The following is a 17846-nucleotide window of genomic DNA, read 5'->3' as shown; positions in this document are numbered from 1 at the left end:
CATGAAAAGTTAAATCACTGGCCGGGCATGAAGACTCATGCCTGTGATCTCAGCACTTTGGGAGGCCAAGGCAGTGGATCACTTGAGGCCATCAGTTTGAGACCAGCCTGGCCAACATGGCAAAAACCCTGCCTCTACTAAAAAAATACAAAAATTAGCCAAATGTGGTGACACATGGCTGCAATCCCAGCTACTTGGGAGGCTGAGACATGAGAATTGCTTGAACCTAGGAGGCGGAGATTGCAGTGAGCTGAGATTGCGCTACTGCACTCCAGCCTGGGTGACAGAGCGAGACTCCATCTCAAAAAAAAAAAAAAAAGAGAGAGAGAAAAGGAAAGTTATGCCACTACAAAATTTGAGGGCCGGGTGAGGTGGTTCATGCCTGTAATCCCAGCATTTTGGGAGGCCAAGGCAGGTGGATCACGAGGTCAGATGGAGACCATCCTGGCGAACACAGTGAAATCCCATCTCTACTAAAAATACAAAAAAATTAGCTGGGTGTGGTGGCGGGCGCCTGTAGTCCCAGCTACTGGGGAGGCTGAGGCAGGAGAATGACACGAACCTGGGAGGCGGAGCTTGCAGTGAACCGAGATCACGCCATTGCACTCCAGCCTGGGTGACAAAGTGAGACTCCATCTCACAATAAAAAAAAAAAAAAGAAAGAAAAAGAAAAAGGCTGGGCACGGTGGCTCTATGCCTGTAATCCCAGCATTTTGGGAGGCCAAGGCAGGTGGATCATGAGGTCAGATGGAGACTATCCTGGCGAACACAGTGAAATCCCATCTCTACTAAAAATACAAAAAAATTAGCTGGGTGTGGTGGCGGGCGCCTGTAGTCCCAGCTACTGGGGAGGCTGAGGCAGGAGAATGACATGAACCTGGGAGGCGGAGCTTGCAGTGAGCTGAGATCATGCCATTGCACTCCAGCCTGGGCGACAAAGCGAGACTCCATCTCACAATAAAAAAAAAAAAGAAAGAAAGAAAAAGAAAAAGGCTGGGCACGGTGGCTCTATGCCTGTAATCCCAGCACATTGGGAAGCTGAGGCAGGAGGATCACCTGAGGTCAGGAGTTCGAGACCAGCCTGGCCAACATCGTGAAACCCTGTCTCTACTAAAAATACAAAAAATTAGCTGGGTGTGGTGGTCCCCACCTGTAATCTCAGTACTTTGTTTTTTTTTTTTTTTTTTTTTTTTTTTTTTGAGACGGAGTCTCGCTCTGTCGCCCAGGCTGGAGTGCAGTGGCCGGATCTCAGCTCACTGCAAGCTCCGCCTCCCGGGTTCACGCCATTCTCCCGCCTCAGCCTCCCGAGTACCTGGGACTACAGGCGTCCGCCACATCGCCCGGCTAGTTTTTTGTATTTTTTAGTAGAGACGGGGTTTCATCGTGTTAGCCAGGATGGTCTCGATCTCCTGACCTCGTGATCCACCCGTCTCGGCCTCCCAAAGTGCTGGGATTACAGGCTTGAGCCACCGCGCCCGGCCAATCTCAGTACTTTGGGAGGCCAAGGTGGGCAGATCATTTGAGGTCAGAAGTTCCAGACCAGTGGGAGAATCGCTTGAACCCAGGAGATGGAGGCTGCAGTGAGCTGAGATTGCACCACTGCTTTCCAGCCTGGGTGACAGAGCAAGACTCCATCTCAAAAAAAAGGTAACTGTTATGTTATATATGTTTTACCACAATTAAAAGAAAGCCCCAATAGCTTAGCAAACATATCCACTTCTGTTGCAAAAGTCTCCCGGTGACACCTGGCATATACACATGCTTCTCAGTAGGTCTGTTTCACAGAGATCACGTATTCCTTCACCTCTCACCCCGTGTGCCAGGCGCTGAACCCACCACCTCTGAGTTCACGGTCCTCATGCACGGGCCCAAGCTGAAAACCATCGAGGGCATCGTCATGGCTGCTGACAGCGCCCGCTCCTTTTCACCCCTTGAGAAGTTTGGCCAGAATTTCCTAGAGAAGCTGATTGGCATTGAGGTTCCCCACAAACTTCTGGAGAGGGTCACTTTCGTGGACACACCAGGCATCATCGAGAACCGCAAGCAGCAAGAAAGAGGTAATTTAGCCGTCATTTCTGAACAGTGTAAGCTCTGTTTCAAAAAATTATTTTTGGCCAGGCATGGTGGCTCATGCCTGTGATCCTGGCTCTTTGGGAGGCCAATACAGGAGGATCCCTTGAGGCCAGGGGTTCAAGACCAGTCTGAGCAACATAGTGAGACCCCATCTCTCTAAAAAAATTTCAAAGATTAGTCAGGCATGGTGGCATGTGCCTATGGTCCTAGCTACCCGGGAGGCTGAGATGGGAAGATTGCTTGAGCCAAGGAGGTTGAGGCTGCAGTGAGCCGTAATCGTGCCACTGCACTCCATCCTGGGCAAGAGTGATACCCTATCTCATATAAATAAATCAATAAATAGGGCCAGGCACAGTGGCTCACACCTGTAATCCCAGCACTCCGGGGGGCCAAGGCAGATGGATCACTTGAGCCCAGGTGTTCTAGACCAGCTTGGACAACATGGTAAAACCCTGCCTCTACAAAAACTATAAAAATTAGGCTGGCATGGTGGCACATGTCTGTAGTCCCAGCTACTTGGGAGGCTGAGTTGCGAGGATTGCTTGAGCCCAGGAGGTCAAGGCTGCAGTGAGCTGTGGTCATGCCACTGCACTCCAGCCTTGGTGACACAGCAACACTCTGTCTCAAAAAAAAAAAAAAAAAAAAAAAAAAAAAAAAAGAAGGAAGAAAGAAAGAAAAGAAAATGACTTTTGACAGTGGGTGGTAGGCAGGCAGGGAGAGGATGTGTGCCCAGTGTTGCCCACAACCAGGAGAGGCATTCTTAACTTCCACCCCTTCTTGTCGTCACTGCAATGCCACTTGGGTTTTCGAGTGCCTGGTCCTCCTACCTTCCCGAGGACTGATTTGGTTTGGAGACGGCAATATTTTCCAAAGTGGGGGCCTAGTCCTCTCTGCAAGCAGCTCTGAGAGGTTCAAGCTGGGGCTCAGTTGTCTCTGGGAGGCCCCGTCTGTCCTGTGTAGCCAAGGGCCTGGACTAATTGGATCGCAGTAACAGTATATTTGGCTTCTGGCTAAATTGGGTCTGGTGCTCCTGGGCCTGCTGTAGGTTGAACCTGACCTTCAACTCTTCCTATTCCCGGTTTCTGCTTTTCCAGGCTTGCTTCCCCATAAGGCTTTAGCAGGCTTCTTCAAAGCCCTACTTGCCCTCAGGTAGCAGGGAAATGCTACTTTGGGCCTGTCTGACTTCACTTACATGAGAGTAGGCAAAATCAGAAAGACAGAAACCGGAGTGGTTTTAACCAGGGGCTCCGGGGAAGGGGAGATGGGCTGTGACTGTTAAATGGGTACAGAGTTTTCAATTTGGGAAGATGAATAAGTTCCAAAGAGGGATGGCGGTGATGGTTGTACAACAGTGAGAATGTATTTAATGAACAAGGCTGACAACCGGGCCACAAGACTAGAAGCCAGATGCTACCAGGCATGCGGCTGTGGAGTAGACCACTGAGTCCTGCCATGAGGCAAGGCTATCTGCAGAGAGTCCTGAACAGAGCAGTGTGGGAATATGTGACCAGACGGTGGATCTCAGTTTATGGTTACAACTCCAATTGTGGTTATAAATAGATCCTGTGGTAATGATATTAGCAGTAATATTAGAAGCAATTAATAATAGTAGTAATATTAGTAATATTATAGTATATTTAATTATATTATTATGGTGTAACAACGTTTGTAGTAGTATTAGTAATATTAATAATGTTAATAATTATAATAGTAAATTGTACCCCTACTACACATTGGATAATTTTATACATTAGTGTAAAAAAAAAGATTTCAATGTTTTTAAGATAGTTAGTCCTCATCTCCTCAGTTTTCTTATTTGCAGAAAACTAGGAAATAAGAAGCTAATGGAATTAAAATGTATTCTGCACCAGCTGTATGACTAGAATTTTAGGTGCTCTCCTATATTTACAGCAACATGGTAATCTTTATATCAGCTCAGATGTTGATATTGTTCTTGTCATTTTGGAGCTAAAAAAGTAGAGCTTAGAGGCATTTAATATACAGCTGGCCAGGGGCAAAGCTCAAATTCTAGTCCAGGTCTCAAGGCCAAGCCCACACGCCTTCCCCCTAAATAATGCATTCATTCTTTCATGTTCTTCTAATTCCTCATTTCTCTCCCTCAGCATCTTTGCCATTGCCCCAGGTCCTTTTAGACAATAGGACAATCTCCATTTTGAACAGGTATTTAGCTTTCTTGGAAACTTGGATTTCACAGTAGATTAAAACAATGATCAGGTGGGATGTGGTGGCTCATGCCTAAAACCCCAGCACTTTGGGAGGCTGAGGTGGGAGGATTCTTAAACCCGGGAGGTTGAGGCTGCAGTGAGCTGTAATCATGCCACTGCACTCCCACCGGGGTGACAGAGTGAGACCCTATCTCAAAAAACAAACCAACAAGAAAAACAAGGATCAGGCTGTTCTTGGTTGAAGGTTGGCAAGGGCCAGCTTATGTCATTGACTTTTTAATAGTCTTTAGACATCCAGAAAACCCATAGTGCTATTCCTTCTTTCAACCCCCAGAATGGTTCAGTTCTGAAAGGAGGTGTGTGGGCTTTGAGGGAGGTCTACTCAGTTTGACTTCTCGCTTCTGTCTCCCAAAGGGTATCCCTTCAACGACGTGTGCCAGTGGTTCATCGACAGAGCTGACCTCATCTTTGTCGTCTTTGACCCAACCAAGCTGGATGTGGGTCTGGAGCTGGAGATGCTCTTCCGCCAGTTGAAGGGGCGTGAATCCCAGATAAGGATCATCCTGAACAAGGCTGACAATCTGGCCACCCAAATGCTCATGCGGGTTTACGGGGCCCTCTTCTGGAGCCTGGCCCCTCTCATCAATGTCACAGAGCCCCCAAGGGTTTACGTCAGCTCCTTCTGGCCACAAGAGTATAAGCCAGACACCCATCAGGAACTGTTCCTCCAAGAAGAGATCTCCCTCCTGGAAGACCTGAATCAGGTGATCGAGAACAGACTGGAGAACAAGATTGCCTTCATCCGCCAGCACGCCATCCGGGTCCGCATCCACGCCCTCCTGGTTGACCGCTACCTGCAGACTTACAAGGACAAAATGACCTTCTTCAGTGATGGAGAACTGGTCTTTAAGGACATTGTGGAAGATCCTGATAAATTCTACATCTTCAAGACCATCCTGGCAAAGACCAATGTCAGCAAATTTGACCTTCCCAACCGTGAGGCCTATAAGGACTTCTTTGGCATCAATCCCATTTCCAGTTTCAAACTGCTGTCCCAGCAGTGCTCCTACATGGGAGGTTGTTTTCTGGAGAAGATTGAGCGGGCCATCACTCAGGAGCTTCCGGGCCTCCTGGGTAGCCTTGGGCTAGGGAAGAATCCAGGTGCTCTCAACTGTGACAAAACAGGGTGTAGCGAAACCCCAAAAAATCGCTACAGGAAGCACTAGGTGGTATAGCGGTTCTTGGGTTCCTGTTGGTGAATGAGCTTGTGTCCTGTCTGAGAAGTCCCGGTTTATTAACCCTTTGAGCCACAGTGGCAGGAATTATGACATAGTGGAGATTTGGGAGTTCATTGAGGCCAGGGGTCGGGGCAGGTGCGGGGGTCTAGGGAGGAGAGTGGAAACTGTGAATTCTAGTGTGCTTGTCTTGTTGCTTCAATGAGGAGGCCTGATTGAGGCAGGTCAGCCTCCACCTGCTTTTCCTGGGTCTTGTCTTGGAAGGACAGAGAGCAGCTAAATTGTAGTGTGTCTTCCATCAGTGAAGGTCAAAAAAAGCGAAAAGCAGCTGAAATTCCTTGTCCCCTGGGAGCTGGGAAAACAGCGAAGGCCTGAGTCGTAGAGATTGTCAGGTCCCTTTTGGCTTCTTTCCACACCCACGGTCTCATGTTTGTTCCCTTGGCTGCCTCTTAACTTTGGGCTGACTTTCAACAGTGAACAATCTCTTGGGTTTGAATATACCTGGGTTTGTTTTTGTTTTTTTGAGACGGAGTCTCGCTCTGTTGTCCAAGCTGGAGCGCAGTGGCGCCATCTCAGCTCACTGCAACCTCCGCCTCCTGGGTTCAAGCGATTCTCCTGCCTCGGGCTCCCGTGTAGCTGAGATTATAGGCCTACCACTACGCCCAGCTAATTTTTGTATTTTTAGTAGAAACAGGGCTTCACCATGTTGCCCAGGCTGGCCTTAAACTCCTGACCTCAAGTGATCCACATGCCTCGGCCTTCCAAAGTGCTGGGATTACAGGCATGAGCTGCCGCACCCGGCCTCCACCTGGGTTTTGAGCCAATCCCCAGGACTTGCTCCCAGTTTCCTCAAGGGGTGGGGCAGTGGTTTAGGACACTAGACAAGTAAGAACAGGAGTTCCCAGGAAGGATGGGGATCTGCCTCCCCCACTGCCACTTCTCTGGTGTGTTCCTCAAAGCCAGCTCGGCCCAGGGGCACGATCCCTTTATCGGACCCAGGAGGAGGGCACTGGTTGGTGTATCCAGGTAATTTACTCTTGGAAGTCACTTTAGTGAAGGTCGTGGAAGGGCTCAGAGGGTTAATTGGTTTGCAGTGTGTCTTTGTCTATTGCATGTCTTGGAAAACTCAGATCCCAAAGGCACTGGGTTTCAGAGAGGACAGTGGAGACCTTGCTCCTTTTCCTTAGGCCGCCAGTCTCTCCCAAATTTCAGAGGAGGCTGTTTCCACAAGTCCCCTGTGGAAACACTCAGCAGCGGAGTTGCTCCTTCGCAGTTTCCACATCACGGCTTTTCCTTTCCTTTCTTCTCCATTCCCTGATGCATCAACACTTAAAACTCGGAGCAATTTCCTAAGAGTCAGAACCAGCACCAGTCACTCAGTGTCGGCGGCCACCAAGGCTTAACATTGACCTTCCCGCCTGACCTTGACGCAGATGTCCACTGAACACACCGCAGGAAAGCCAGGGCCTTCAGTACCGATGAGTGTGAATATGTGTGTATGTTGGCCAAGAGAGATTAGGGAGATCACATAGACTCGAGGGAGTAGAGAGCTGGTAACAGTCTTGCAAGGCTATAGCATGCACGGCTCCGCAGCAGGTGGTGGGGAGCAGAGGAGCAGGCCCCGCAGGGAAGAAGCAGCCTTTGGATGGTGAAATGTGCATGGTGCACAGTCTGTGCACGCCCAGGAGACCCAGCCCGGGCTGCCTCGAGGGACTCCTTTATGCACAGCCAGCCGCTTCTCTTGGGAACAAGCTGTCCTGGGGGCCTTACCCACAAGGCGGGAGTCAGGATGCACCAGCTCAGCACCAGGAAGTCATCCTGGACCAGAAGGACAGTGGAAAGGCAGGCAGAGGGAGAGGCACTCCGAGGGCAGGCAGGGTAAGCCAGTTCGCGGTCAGGTTAGGTCTACGCAGAGAACCTTGAGTTAGGAATTCCTAGTTCTCAGAATCGTTATCAGTCTGGTGCATGCTGTCACAGGGGCCGTTGCGTTTGGCTTTGTGGAGGGCCTGGAACCTTCCACAAGAACACCCGAGGTTCCAGGGCACTCAGGACAATGTTTCCAAGGAACAAGTCGACCAGGAAAGAAAAGTGAGTTCTGCAAGGGGCATCCATGGAGCCTGTGATAGGGGCTGATGAGATGGAATCTGTCCCGCTTCTCATTAACCACCCTCCGCAAACCCCAGAACCCCTCACCTCATCTCTGTACCATCTGCCCTCTTGGGGGATGGGCCCTCCCACTTTCCCCGGCCTGCTCCTCCATGCTGTGAGCTGCTTTGGCAGATCTGTTTTTCTGTGTAGTCAGGGGAAAAACAAAAACAAAAAAACACGCACAACTGTGTGGGCATTGTCATAGCTGTTGATGTCACCACTGCTTTGGGGGAAATGGCTGGGATGAGGCTAATACATTCATGCAATATTTATATTTTCAGGGGGCTACGTTATCAGCGTGCTCTCCCTGCCTTGGGCTTTTCTTTTCGTCAGGTATCTGTTTTCCTTTTTGTGTTCCTTCTCCGACTTCTCTTGTCTCTGCTGCTCACAGGCCTGCCCATCAGTCCCGCACAGATATTCAGTGTCTGGTTTCTGGCCAGCTCCGTGGAGGGGCTTTAAGCAGAATTCTGACTCTTTGGGGTGGGGGATTAGCAACTGGGGGAAACTTAAGGATCCAGAGATTCCCCCAAGAGGAGTGTCTGGAAGGATCTGTGCCTGGACAGTGGCTGAACCTTTCCAGTGTTCTTTCGTTTCTGATTTCATCAGTCTCAATAAAGTTCCGATCTCTCTTTAACACCGCGTGCTTTCTCATGGTCTCCAGCTAGGTTAGTCTCTTCGTCCTCCTTTTATCTGGTAGAGTGAACTCATGTGTAAGTTTCTTGGGGAGAGACTGGAAATTAAGAAACTGCCCACTCGTGTGTTAGCTGGATGCCCCAGGACCTTCTTTGGGACTGAGGCTGAGTTGCTCTCAGCCACCCAGGAAGCCCAGGCCGGCATGGTGTCCTCTGAAACTTAGAGAACTGCTCTCTCCTCAGCTCCTCAATGCCTTCTTCCCCTGGGCATCCACGCGGCTGCCTCAGATACCTGAGGGCTCCAGTGGAGGTGGGCACAAAGGTTTCCTGAATGATAAGGCTGCCACCTCCTCTTGGCTTCACCAGAAAGTGATTTCCTCCTCCAGGAAGTGTGGACTTGAGTCTCCCGCTTGGACCTGGCTTTAGAGAAACCTGAACGTGTCCTTGACTCCCTGAGCCCTTTCTACCACATTTTGCTATTTCTAGTGTCCTCTTCAGAGCCGAGGTCCTTTAATTTTTATGCTTTACTTCTGGGGTCTTCGAAGGAGTTTCACATCTTGCTTGAGAACAGGTTTTTTTGTTGTTTTCAATCTTTTTTTTTTTTTTTTCAGAGATGGAGTTTTGCTCTGTCGCCCAGGCTGGAGTGCAGTGGTGCCATCTCGGCTCACTGCAACCTCCGCCTCCCGGGTTCAAGCGATTCTCCTGCCTTAGTCTCCTGAGTAGCTGGGACTACAGGCACACACCACCATGCTTGGCTCATTTTTGTATTTTTGGTAGAGACAGAGTTTTACCGTGTTGGCCAGGCTGATCTTGTGCTCCTCACCTCAAGTGATCTGCCTGCCTCAGCCTCCCAAAGTGCTGGGATTACAGGCGTAAGCCACCACATCTACCCAATTTTTTTTTTTTTTTTTTTTTTTTTTTTTTTTTTTTTTTTTGAGACACTCTGGCACCCAGGCTGGAGTGCAGTAGCGTGATCATAGTTCATTGCAGCCTTGACCTCCTGGGCTCAAGCAATCCTCCCGCTTCAGCCTTCTGAGTAGCTGGGACTACAAGCACATGCCACCATGTCTGACTAACTGAAAAAAAATTTTTTTGTAGGGATGAGGTTTCATTATGTTGTCCAGGCTGGTCTCAAACTCCTGGCCTCATTCCATCCTCCTGCCTCAGCCTCCCAAAGTGTTGGGATTAGAGATGTGAGCCATCTCGCAGGTAGAGAGCAGGTTTTGAAAGGGAAAAAACTGGGCCCTGGGGAGAAAGGGAGAGTCTGCAGTCCACAGTCTTTGAGCAACTGAGCAACCTGACCCAACTAAGGCCACTCCTGTTCACCCATCCAACCCTTGTCCCTCTTCCACCCTTTCCCTGGAGAAATCCAGAGCTCTTGCCTGGAAGAGGGAGGTCTGTTTTAAAGATAAATGTGAAGTAATATGCCAGAATCTGCCTCAAAATTGTGCTGTTTCACAAGCCTCACCATCTTCACGTTGCCTGCCATTAAGATGATAGAGAAACAGAAACAGAAAATGGAGAAAGGACAATCAGGGACTAGGATAAACAGATAAAATGAGGGGCGTGAATGGAGTGTTTTTAAGGGTAAGTGGATGTATCATCTGAATCCATGAGGGTTACACATGGTTATATGCGTAAGGTGTGTGCAAATACGTATGTAAAGCACATGCATGTGGGGAAACAGGTGCCCAGGTACTTAGCACAGTGCCTGACATGCAGGAGCTCATCACCCGTGTGCCATCAGAGTGAATAAGTGGGGTTTGGGGGAGTAAAGGTGTCTGTGCGGGTTTTTGAGACAGGGTCTCGCTCTGTCACCCAGGCTGGGTGACGTGATGCAATCACAGCTCACTGCAGCCTCGAATTGCTGGCCTCCAATGATCCTCCTGCCTCAGCTCAGCTTCCCAAGTAGCTGGGACTACAGGTGCATATCAGCACACCCAGTTAATTAAAAAAAATTTTTTTTTGGCTGGGTGCGGTAGCTCATGTCTGCAGTCCTAGCACTTTGGGAGGCCGAGGCTGGCAGATCACTTCAGGTCATGAGTTCAAGACCAGCCTGGTCAACATGGTGAAACCCAGTCTCTACTAAAAATACAAAAATTAGCCAGGCATTGTGGAGGGCACCTGTCATCCCAGCTACTCGGGAGGCCAAGGCAGGAGAATCACTTGAACCCAGGAGGCAGAGGTTGCAGTGAGCTGAGATCGCACCGCTATACTCCAGGCTGTTTTTTTTAGAGATGGGGTCTTGTCATCTTTCCCAGGCTAGTCTCAAACCTCTGGGCTCAAGTGATCCTCTCACCTCAGGTAATTTTTCTTCACAAGAAAGTAAAGGCAATAAAAAAGCATTAGAGTAACAGAAACTGGCTGGGCTAGGTGGGTCACGCCTGTAATCCCAACACTTTAGGAAGCCAAGGTGGGAAGATCGTTTGAGGACAGGAGTTCAAGACTGGCCTGGGAAACATAGTGAGACCACCTCTCTACAACAACAAAATTAGCTGGGTGTGGTGGCATGCGCCTGTAGTCCCAGCTACTCAGGTGGCTGAGGTTGAAGGATCGCTTGAGCCCAGGAGGTAGAGGCTGCAGTGAGCCATGATCCCACCACTGCACTCCAGCCTGGGCAACAGAGCAAGAACCTGTCTCAGTTAAAAAACAAAACAGATAGAAACTGAGAGTAGTATGGTGTGACATGAGGTTGTCTGTAGAATGCTGACCAGCTTGGTCAACATGGCGAAACCCCGTCTTTGCCAAAAATACAAAAATTAGCTGGGCGTGGTGGTGTGTGCCAGTGGTCCCAGCTACTTGTAGGCTGAAGCAAGAGAATCACTTAAGCCTGGGAGGTGGAGGATGCAGTGAGCCGAGATCGCACCACTGCACTCCAGCCTGGGCGACAGAGCGAAACTCTTGTCTCAAAATATATATATATATATATAAAGTAATTTTTGTTAGAAAATTTATTGAGGATTTTTCCTGAACCAAAAATACTTAAAAAAAAAATCTTAACTCCATCTCCCTTTCATATTTGATCTTTACCATGATCTTGTAAAGTAGATGGGGGCAGGGATATTTCCTATTCCTAAACCCAAATCTAACATGGGGAAACTGCATCTACAGAGGTGCAGTTTTGCCTGAGTTCGGCCTGAATTCACTCTGCTAATGCAAGACAAACCACACCAAAAGGCCAATTTCCTACCCATCCCAATATCCTTTCTACTCTATCCATCGCATTGATTTGTGGTAATCTGGAGCTGACAGCAAATTGTGCACTGTATATTTTTCAGACACACTAAAAGATGAGATTTTGTATTGTGAAGGGTGCAAAAAGATTTGTTATATTTCCATTTTCTCCAAACTTCTGAATTTTTTTCTCACCAGGATTCCAAAAAAATTTAGATACTCTGCATATTAAGGCATAGTCTCTCACCTGGGGGATGCAGCCATCTAGTAAAGGATACAACGCACAATTGTAAATCAGGATACATGGGTCTGGCAAAGAACTTTCTTTCACATTTGCAAATATAATTATTTGCAAAGCCTGATCAATGCATATAAATTGTTAAATTATGTAATGGATTCTTTCTATTGAGAAGAATCAATTGACACAACCTCAGGGCTCTTCTGAGAATACTGAGACACACTAAGGGGCTATGGAGTTTGGTTGGAGAAGGAGTGGAGTTTTAGCTACACTTTGAAGGATGGGCACCTTTGGTGGGTCACAGATAAGGGGGATGGAGTACAGGGGAAGATCGAGGGCGCCCAGATGCAGGCAAGGGAAGACCGCTGTGTATGGCGGGGATAAGGGAATGGAAGAGCAGTCAAGGTGAGACGAGATGAATTAGGGAATAGTGGGGCTTAAGGGGAAGTCCAGGGAGTCTGGGTCTGAGGCCACTGCAGGTTTCTGAGAAGGGAAGATCTAGCGGGCAGCTGTGCTGGGGCGATATGGGGAGGCCGGAGCGTGGCACGCAGGAGCCGAGCGCCTGCCCCTGGGCCTGCTGCGTGGGGTCTCTGTCGTCCCCCGATGCTGCCCCACTCCAATCCGATGCCAGCGCCCCACAAGGCGGTCGCGAGCAGAAACCCATCCACCCCATCGGCCTGGCCTCGCCAGGGGACCCCGCTCGCCGTAGGCAGGCGCCAATGTGTCGTTTCTCTGGATCCTTTGGTCAATTAAGATCGCGGTGACAGGGCCCCCAGGCCGTAGGGGGACCCGGACCGCCGATCCCCGCGCGGCGTGGACGGGCTTCCGGCATCCGTGCGGGGACAGGGCTGGAGGCTTCGGAGGCCACGGCCGGGTCCGGCCACTCTTCCTTCGTCTGAGGGAAAACGTCGCGGCTGGGGAGGGCCTCAGATTTCCCCGGCACGCGTCCTCTCCTTAGTGGGGAAACTGAGGCCCGGGGCAGGGCAGTTCTGGACCAGGGTCGTGATGGTGGGGAAAGTGGGCACCTGACTGAACCTGGCCTCGTCCTTCGCGCCCAGATCCTCACACGCTGTCCCCGAGGGGGTCATTACCAGACCCTGCGGACAGGGACCGATCCCGCGACCACTCAGCAGTGACACATGGCCCACCCGCCAGTTCGCCTCGCGCATGCGCACCGCCTTCCCTTCGGGCTCGGCCCCGCCCCCTCCGGGCCGCCCTCTTCGGACCGAGTTCGGGGTTGAGGTCAGCGCAGGCGCAGACGCAGACGCGTAGCGGCGGCGCTTCCTGAGCGCTGCGCTCGGGAAAGCCTCGGGGTGGGCGGTGCCTCGTCGCTGGGGGCGGGGCGGGGCGGGGCGGGGCGGGCAGGCGCCCACTGCCTGAGCCGGATGGCAGAGCCGCCCCTCCGCCCTCTCCCAGCGCTGCCTCGCGTCCCTGGGTTCCGAGCTCAGCAGCGCGCAAGCTCCGTGGCCGCCAGGACCAGCCCTGCCTCCTCAGCTGAGGAAGCCGCTCCCACCCTTCTCCGCCTCACGCCGCGGACTCAGCTCCCGGGCCTTGCGGGCTCTGCCTGTGGGGTGGGGAGGGCAGCGAACCTCTGTCCTCTCAGGCCGTCACCGCGCGATTGGGAGGGCGCCAGGAGGCCGAGGCCTGGGCTGCCGTGCGCTGCCGGTGCCTCACCCCGCAGGTCGGTCCGCCTCGTGGGCCGTGGGGCGGACGACCGGGAAGCCCCGAGATCTCCAGATCCTCGAAAAAGCCCTGAACTTGCGCAGTGACTTCCCATTGAGTCCGCGAGGTTCTGGAGACGCGGGAGACGGAAGGAACACTCAAGGCCGACTGCTGCCCTCAGTTATTGGGGTGAGGTTTCCACCTGAGGCCAGCGCCCAGGGCAAACAGGAAATGAGAGTTTTAGGAGATTCTCCAACCGGAATGTCACCTCCCTTCCCCGCCAGAAACGAACCGCACTCTCCTCCTGTAATTGAAAACCGAAGGGTAGCCCTTAGGGTGAATGAAAACTCCCGAAACCAGGAGGGTCAGGGAGGGTCATCATCTGAGTAGAATGACTCTTGTGGCTCCTGGGGTTCCCTGAATCAGGCAATTTAGGAACTGAAAAGGCCTTACCCTCCAGGATCAAGTAGTCATTAGCCTCTCCCTCCCTCCCTCTCTGAATCAGTCATTTTAGGAACCGAAAAGGCCTTACCCTCGAGGATCAAGTAGTCATTAGCCTCTCTTTTCCTTCCTTCCTTCCTTCCTTCCTTCCTTCCTTCCTTCCTTCCTCCCTCCCTCCCTCCCTCCCTCCCTTTTTTTTTTTCTTTTCTGTTTTGAGACTCCAACTCCCTGGGCTCAGGTGATCCTCCCGCCTCAGCCTCCCGAGTACTTGGAATTACAGGTGGGCGCCACCATGCCCGGCTAATTTATTTTTACTTTTTTTTATCTTTTTTGAGACAGAGTCTTGCTCTGTCGCCCAGGCTGGAAGGCAGTAGTAGCCCGATCTCAGCTCACTGCAGCCTCAAACTCCCAGGCTGGAGTGTTCCTCCTGCCCCAGGCTTCCCAGCAGCTGGGACAATAGGTGTACATCATTACGCCTGGCTAATTTTTTATTTAAAAGAATTTTTGCTAACGCTGCGCGTGGTGGCTCATGCCTGTAATCCCAGCTCTTATGAGACGCCGAGGCGGGCGGATAACAAAGTCAGGAGTTCGAGACCAGCCTGGCCAATATAATGAAACTCTGTCTCTACTAAACATACAAAAATTAGCCGGGTGTGGTGGCGGGCGCCTGTAGTCGCAGCTACTCAGGAGGCTGAGGCAGGAGAATTGGCTTGAAGCCGGGAGGCAGAGGCTGCAGTGAGCCGAGATCATGCCACTGCACTCCAGCCTGCCCCACAAGGCGAGACTCTGTCTCATACACAAAAACAACAACAACAAAATACTTGACTGGGTGCGATGGCTCACGCCTGTAATCCCAGTACTTTGGGAGGCTAAGGCAGGTGGATCAGTTGAGATTGGGAGTTCGAGACCAGCCTGACTAACATGGTAAAACCCGTCTCTACTAAAAATACAAAATTAGCCAGGTATGGAGGCACAAACCTGTGGTCCCAGCTACTCAGGAGGCTTAGACAGGAAGATGGCTTAAAAACAGGAGGTGGAGGCTGCAGTGAGCCGAGATCATGCCCCTGCACTCCAGCCTGGGCAACAAGAGTGAAACTCCGTCTCAAAAATACAATAAATTGGGCTTCTCGCTCTGTCGCCAGGCTGGTCTCAAACTTCTTATCTCAAGCACTTCTCCCGCCACAGCCTCTGTGCTGGGATTACAGGTATGAGCCACTGTACCCGCCTGGCCTCTCTTTGAAACCTGCCCAGTGACAGGGATCTCAATGCAGGGCATTGCATGTCTTCTGACAGGATGCTGGTTTAGGTCACTCCCTCTGCCCTGCAAGCCAGCTGTGTCCCCAGCGTTTCCCAGGGCAGAGACAGATCACTTCCTGTGAGAGTGTTTTGGTGTCAGTGTGGAACGGCTTCCCTGTTTGGCCCCCTGGGTATACTGGAACCTGGGAAGGGACCTCTGCAGCTAACCCAGGGCTAGGCAGTGAGTTACTGAAAGGAAAAGGAATTTATTTTTAATTTCCTGGGTTCTCTTGGCTGTTGCTTTGGAGTGGAGATCATTTAGGCATCTGGTACCCTGATGACCTGAGAGGAGAAGGAAAGTCCTTGGAAAGGAGTTAGGTGACTTCTGGGTAAGAATGAGCTGATACAAGGGTGCAGGGTGGGAAGAGCTGCTTAGTGGCCAACCTGACCATCATTGCCCTCTTCACTAGGGAGCTTTTATTCTCATCTGTGTCCTCCTCCTGTAACTTAACACCCAGAAGTAGCAGGGAATTGGATCATGAAAGAGCCATGTAGTCCACCCCACTCATTTGTGTGTGTGTAACTGTGTCTATCTATCTATCTATCTATCTATCTATCTATATGTATGTGTGTGTGTGTGTATATATATATATATTTTTTTAGAGATAGGGTCTCACTGTGTTGTCCAGGCTTAAACTCCTGGCCTCAAGCAATACTCCTACCTCAGCCTCCCAAAGGGCTGGGATTACAAGCATGAGCCACTGTGCCCGGCCCCAACCCACTCATTTTAAAGGTGAGGAAACTTGAGGCCTGGAAATGGAAAAATGTGACCCAGGGTCACAGAGGGAACTGGTGGCAAAGATGAGACTTAAATTCAGGTCTCCCGATTCCCAGGCCTGCCCTTGTTCTACCCTGTGTATTAGTCAGGATCCAGCAGAAAACGGATTAAATTGGGGACATTTAAAGTGGGGGCTTTGAGGTAGGATATAGGGAAACTGCTATGGAATGTGGAATATTCTGGGGCTGGTGACAGTGGGATCTTACCACCTCTGCACCTGGAGGCAGGCTGTGCGGAGGGCAGGCTTATTAGAGCTGGGACTTTAAGTCAAGGAACTCAAAAAGGGACATGGAGGAATAAAAACCAAACCCTGTCCCCACCTTCTCCCTCCCTCTGGTTTTGGTTCCAGGCTCCACATGGACCAAACCCAGCTGGCAGTCAGAGGGCAAGAGCGTCTTGATGCACGGCATACAGACCGATTCCAGGGTGCAGTGCACGATGGAAAAGGAGGAACGTACCTGAAGAGGCAAATGAAAGATATCCAGCATCACAGGCAACCTTGCTTCTACTACCATAAAAATAGTTTACATTTCTTGAGCACTTAGTCTACGTCAGACATGTCCATTATCTCATTGCGTCTTCCCATAAACCCGGTTTCCTCCTTTGGACAGATAAAGAAACTGACTAGCGAAACAGCTTGAGGGACGGAGGTATGGACAGCTAAGCTGACATCTTCCCATCCAGAGTCTTATCTGGTGAATAGTAGTTCCCCTGTGAATGTTTGTGGAATGAATGAATGAATGAGGAGCAGACATATATAGGGTTAGATGGCAAACCTCCCTGAGGAGCCTTAGCGGGGCCTCTTCTCCATGGGACTTGGAGGGTCTCTGTAGAGATGAGCCCTGTGCCTTTTGCTATGTCTCCTGTCGGCTTGTAATAGGCCAGCTTCTTCAGGTTAAAAGGGCAGGCATGAAAGTCTGAATAAAAACCCTTGGACTTGTGCTTGACTTTCCTAGTGGAGGTTAGCTTTCGGAATTAAAAAAGTCTGGGCTGGGCATGGTGGCTCACACCTGTAATCCCGAGGTGTGCAGATCACCTGAGGTCAGGAGTTTGAGACCAGCCTGGCCAACATGGCGAAACCCTGTCTGTACTAAAAATACAAAAATTAGCCGGGCGTGGTAGCTACTTGGGAGGCTGAGGCAGGAGAATTGCTTGAGCCCGGGAGGCGGGGGTTGCAGTGAGCCGAGATTGCACCACTGCACTCCCGCGTGGACAACAGAGTGAGACTCTGTCTCAAAACAAACAAGCAAACAAACAAAAAAGTCTCTCTGAAGCCATCTTTACCCACCCCTTGATTCCTAATACCCCCACAGTCTGGGCAGGAGCCCAAGGTGCTACCTGTCTCCCTGCTCAACTCATCCCCACGGCTCCACCCACGAGCTCAGTTCTGCTAATTGCATTACTGGTGCTGCTGCTGGAACACAGCGTTCAGGGATGAACCAACAACCAGTTTGGTGGGTGTTTCACCAGCACCCTGCAAGTGGCCTGCTGTGGAGCAGAAACCTCTGCTGGAAAACGCTGAGTCGTTTCTTCCATGCCTTCCTCTTTACTGCCTTTTCCCCTTTTTACTGGTCTCTTCTTTCCTAGAGGGTCCCATGAAGTCTTTCAGTTGTTGTTCATAATCTAAGCCCCTCAAGCATAGAAAAGGAACCTAATACATATTGATCACATGCTATGTGCCTGACACGCTGTGCCAGATGCTTCATATCTAGATCTCATTTAATTTCATAGCAATTTATTAGGTAAAAAAGGCAGAGAGCTCACAGCTGAGAAAACTAAGACTGGTTAGGGAACATGTGGAAGATTACACAGCTGTTAAGAGGGGAGCTGGCATTTGAACTCTAGTCTAATCCCAAAGTCCATTCTGACACACTTCACACTCAGAATAAACCCTATACCTGGCCAACAGTGAGATCCCCATCTCTACAAAAAATTAAAAACAAAATTAGCTGGGCATGGCCAGGCGCGGTGGCTCACGCCTGT

General features: G+C 50.6%; 1 protein-coding gene and 1 long non-coding RNA gene across 4 annotated transcripts in view; both read left to right on the top strand.

The window, feature by feature from the left end:
* The window catches only part of LOC103227593 (sarcalumenin), a 66430-nt gene extending 58154 nt beyond the window's left edge, over positions 1 to 8276 (top strand). For all 3 annotated transcript variants that reach the window (XM_037989909.2, XM_007984161.3, XM_073015127.1), the window contains 2 exons: positions 1824 to 2057; positions 4674 to 8276. In XM_037989909.2, coding sequence (XP_037845837.1) covers positions 1824 to 2057; positions 4674 to 5485 — 1046 coding nt within the window. In that variant the 3' untranslated portion in view covers positions 5486 to 8276. The remainder of the gene's footprint in view (positions 1 to 1823; positions 2058 to 4673) is intronic.
* A 4431-nt stretch (positions 8277 to 12707) lies between these two features.
* On the top strand, positions 12708 to 16810 carry LOC119621183 (uncharacterized). Its single transcript, XR_005237726.2, has 2 exons — positions 12708 to 13537; positions 16213 to 16810. It is a non-coding gene; the product is annotated as an uncharacterized lncRNA (long non-coding RNA).
* The last annotated feature ends 1036 nt before the right edge of the window (positions 16811 to 17846 follow it).

This window comes from Chlorocebus sabaeus, chromosome 5 (genome assembly GCF_047675955.1).
Source record: "Chlorocebus sabaeus isolate Y175 chromosome 5, mChlSab1.0.hap1, whole genome shotgun sequence".
Classification (NCBI taxonomy): Eukaryota; Metazoa; Chordata; class Mammalia; order Primates; family Cercopithecidae; genus Chlorocebus; species Chlorocebus sabaeus.
Note: the sequence above shows the minus strand (reverse complement) of the source record. Positions and strands in the feature narration are given on the sequence as shown.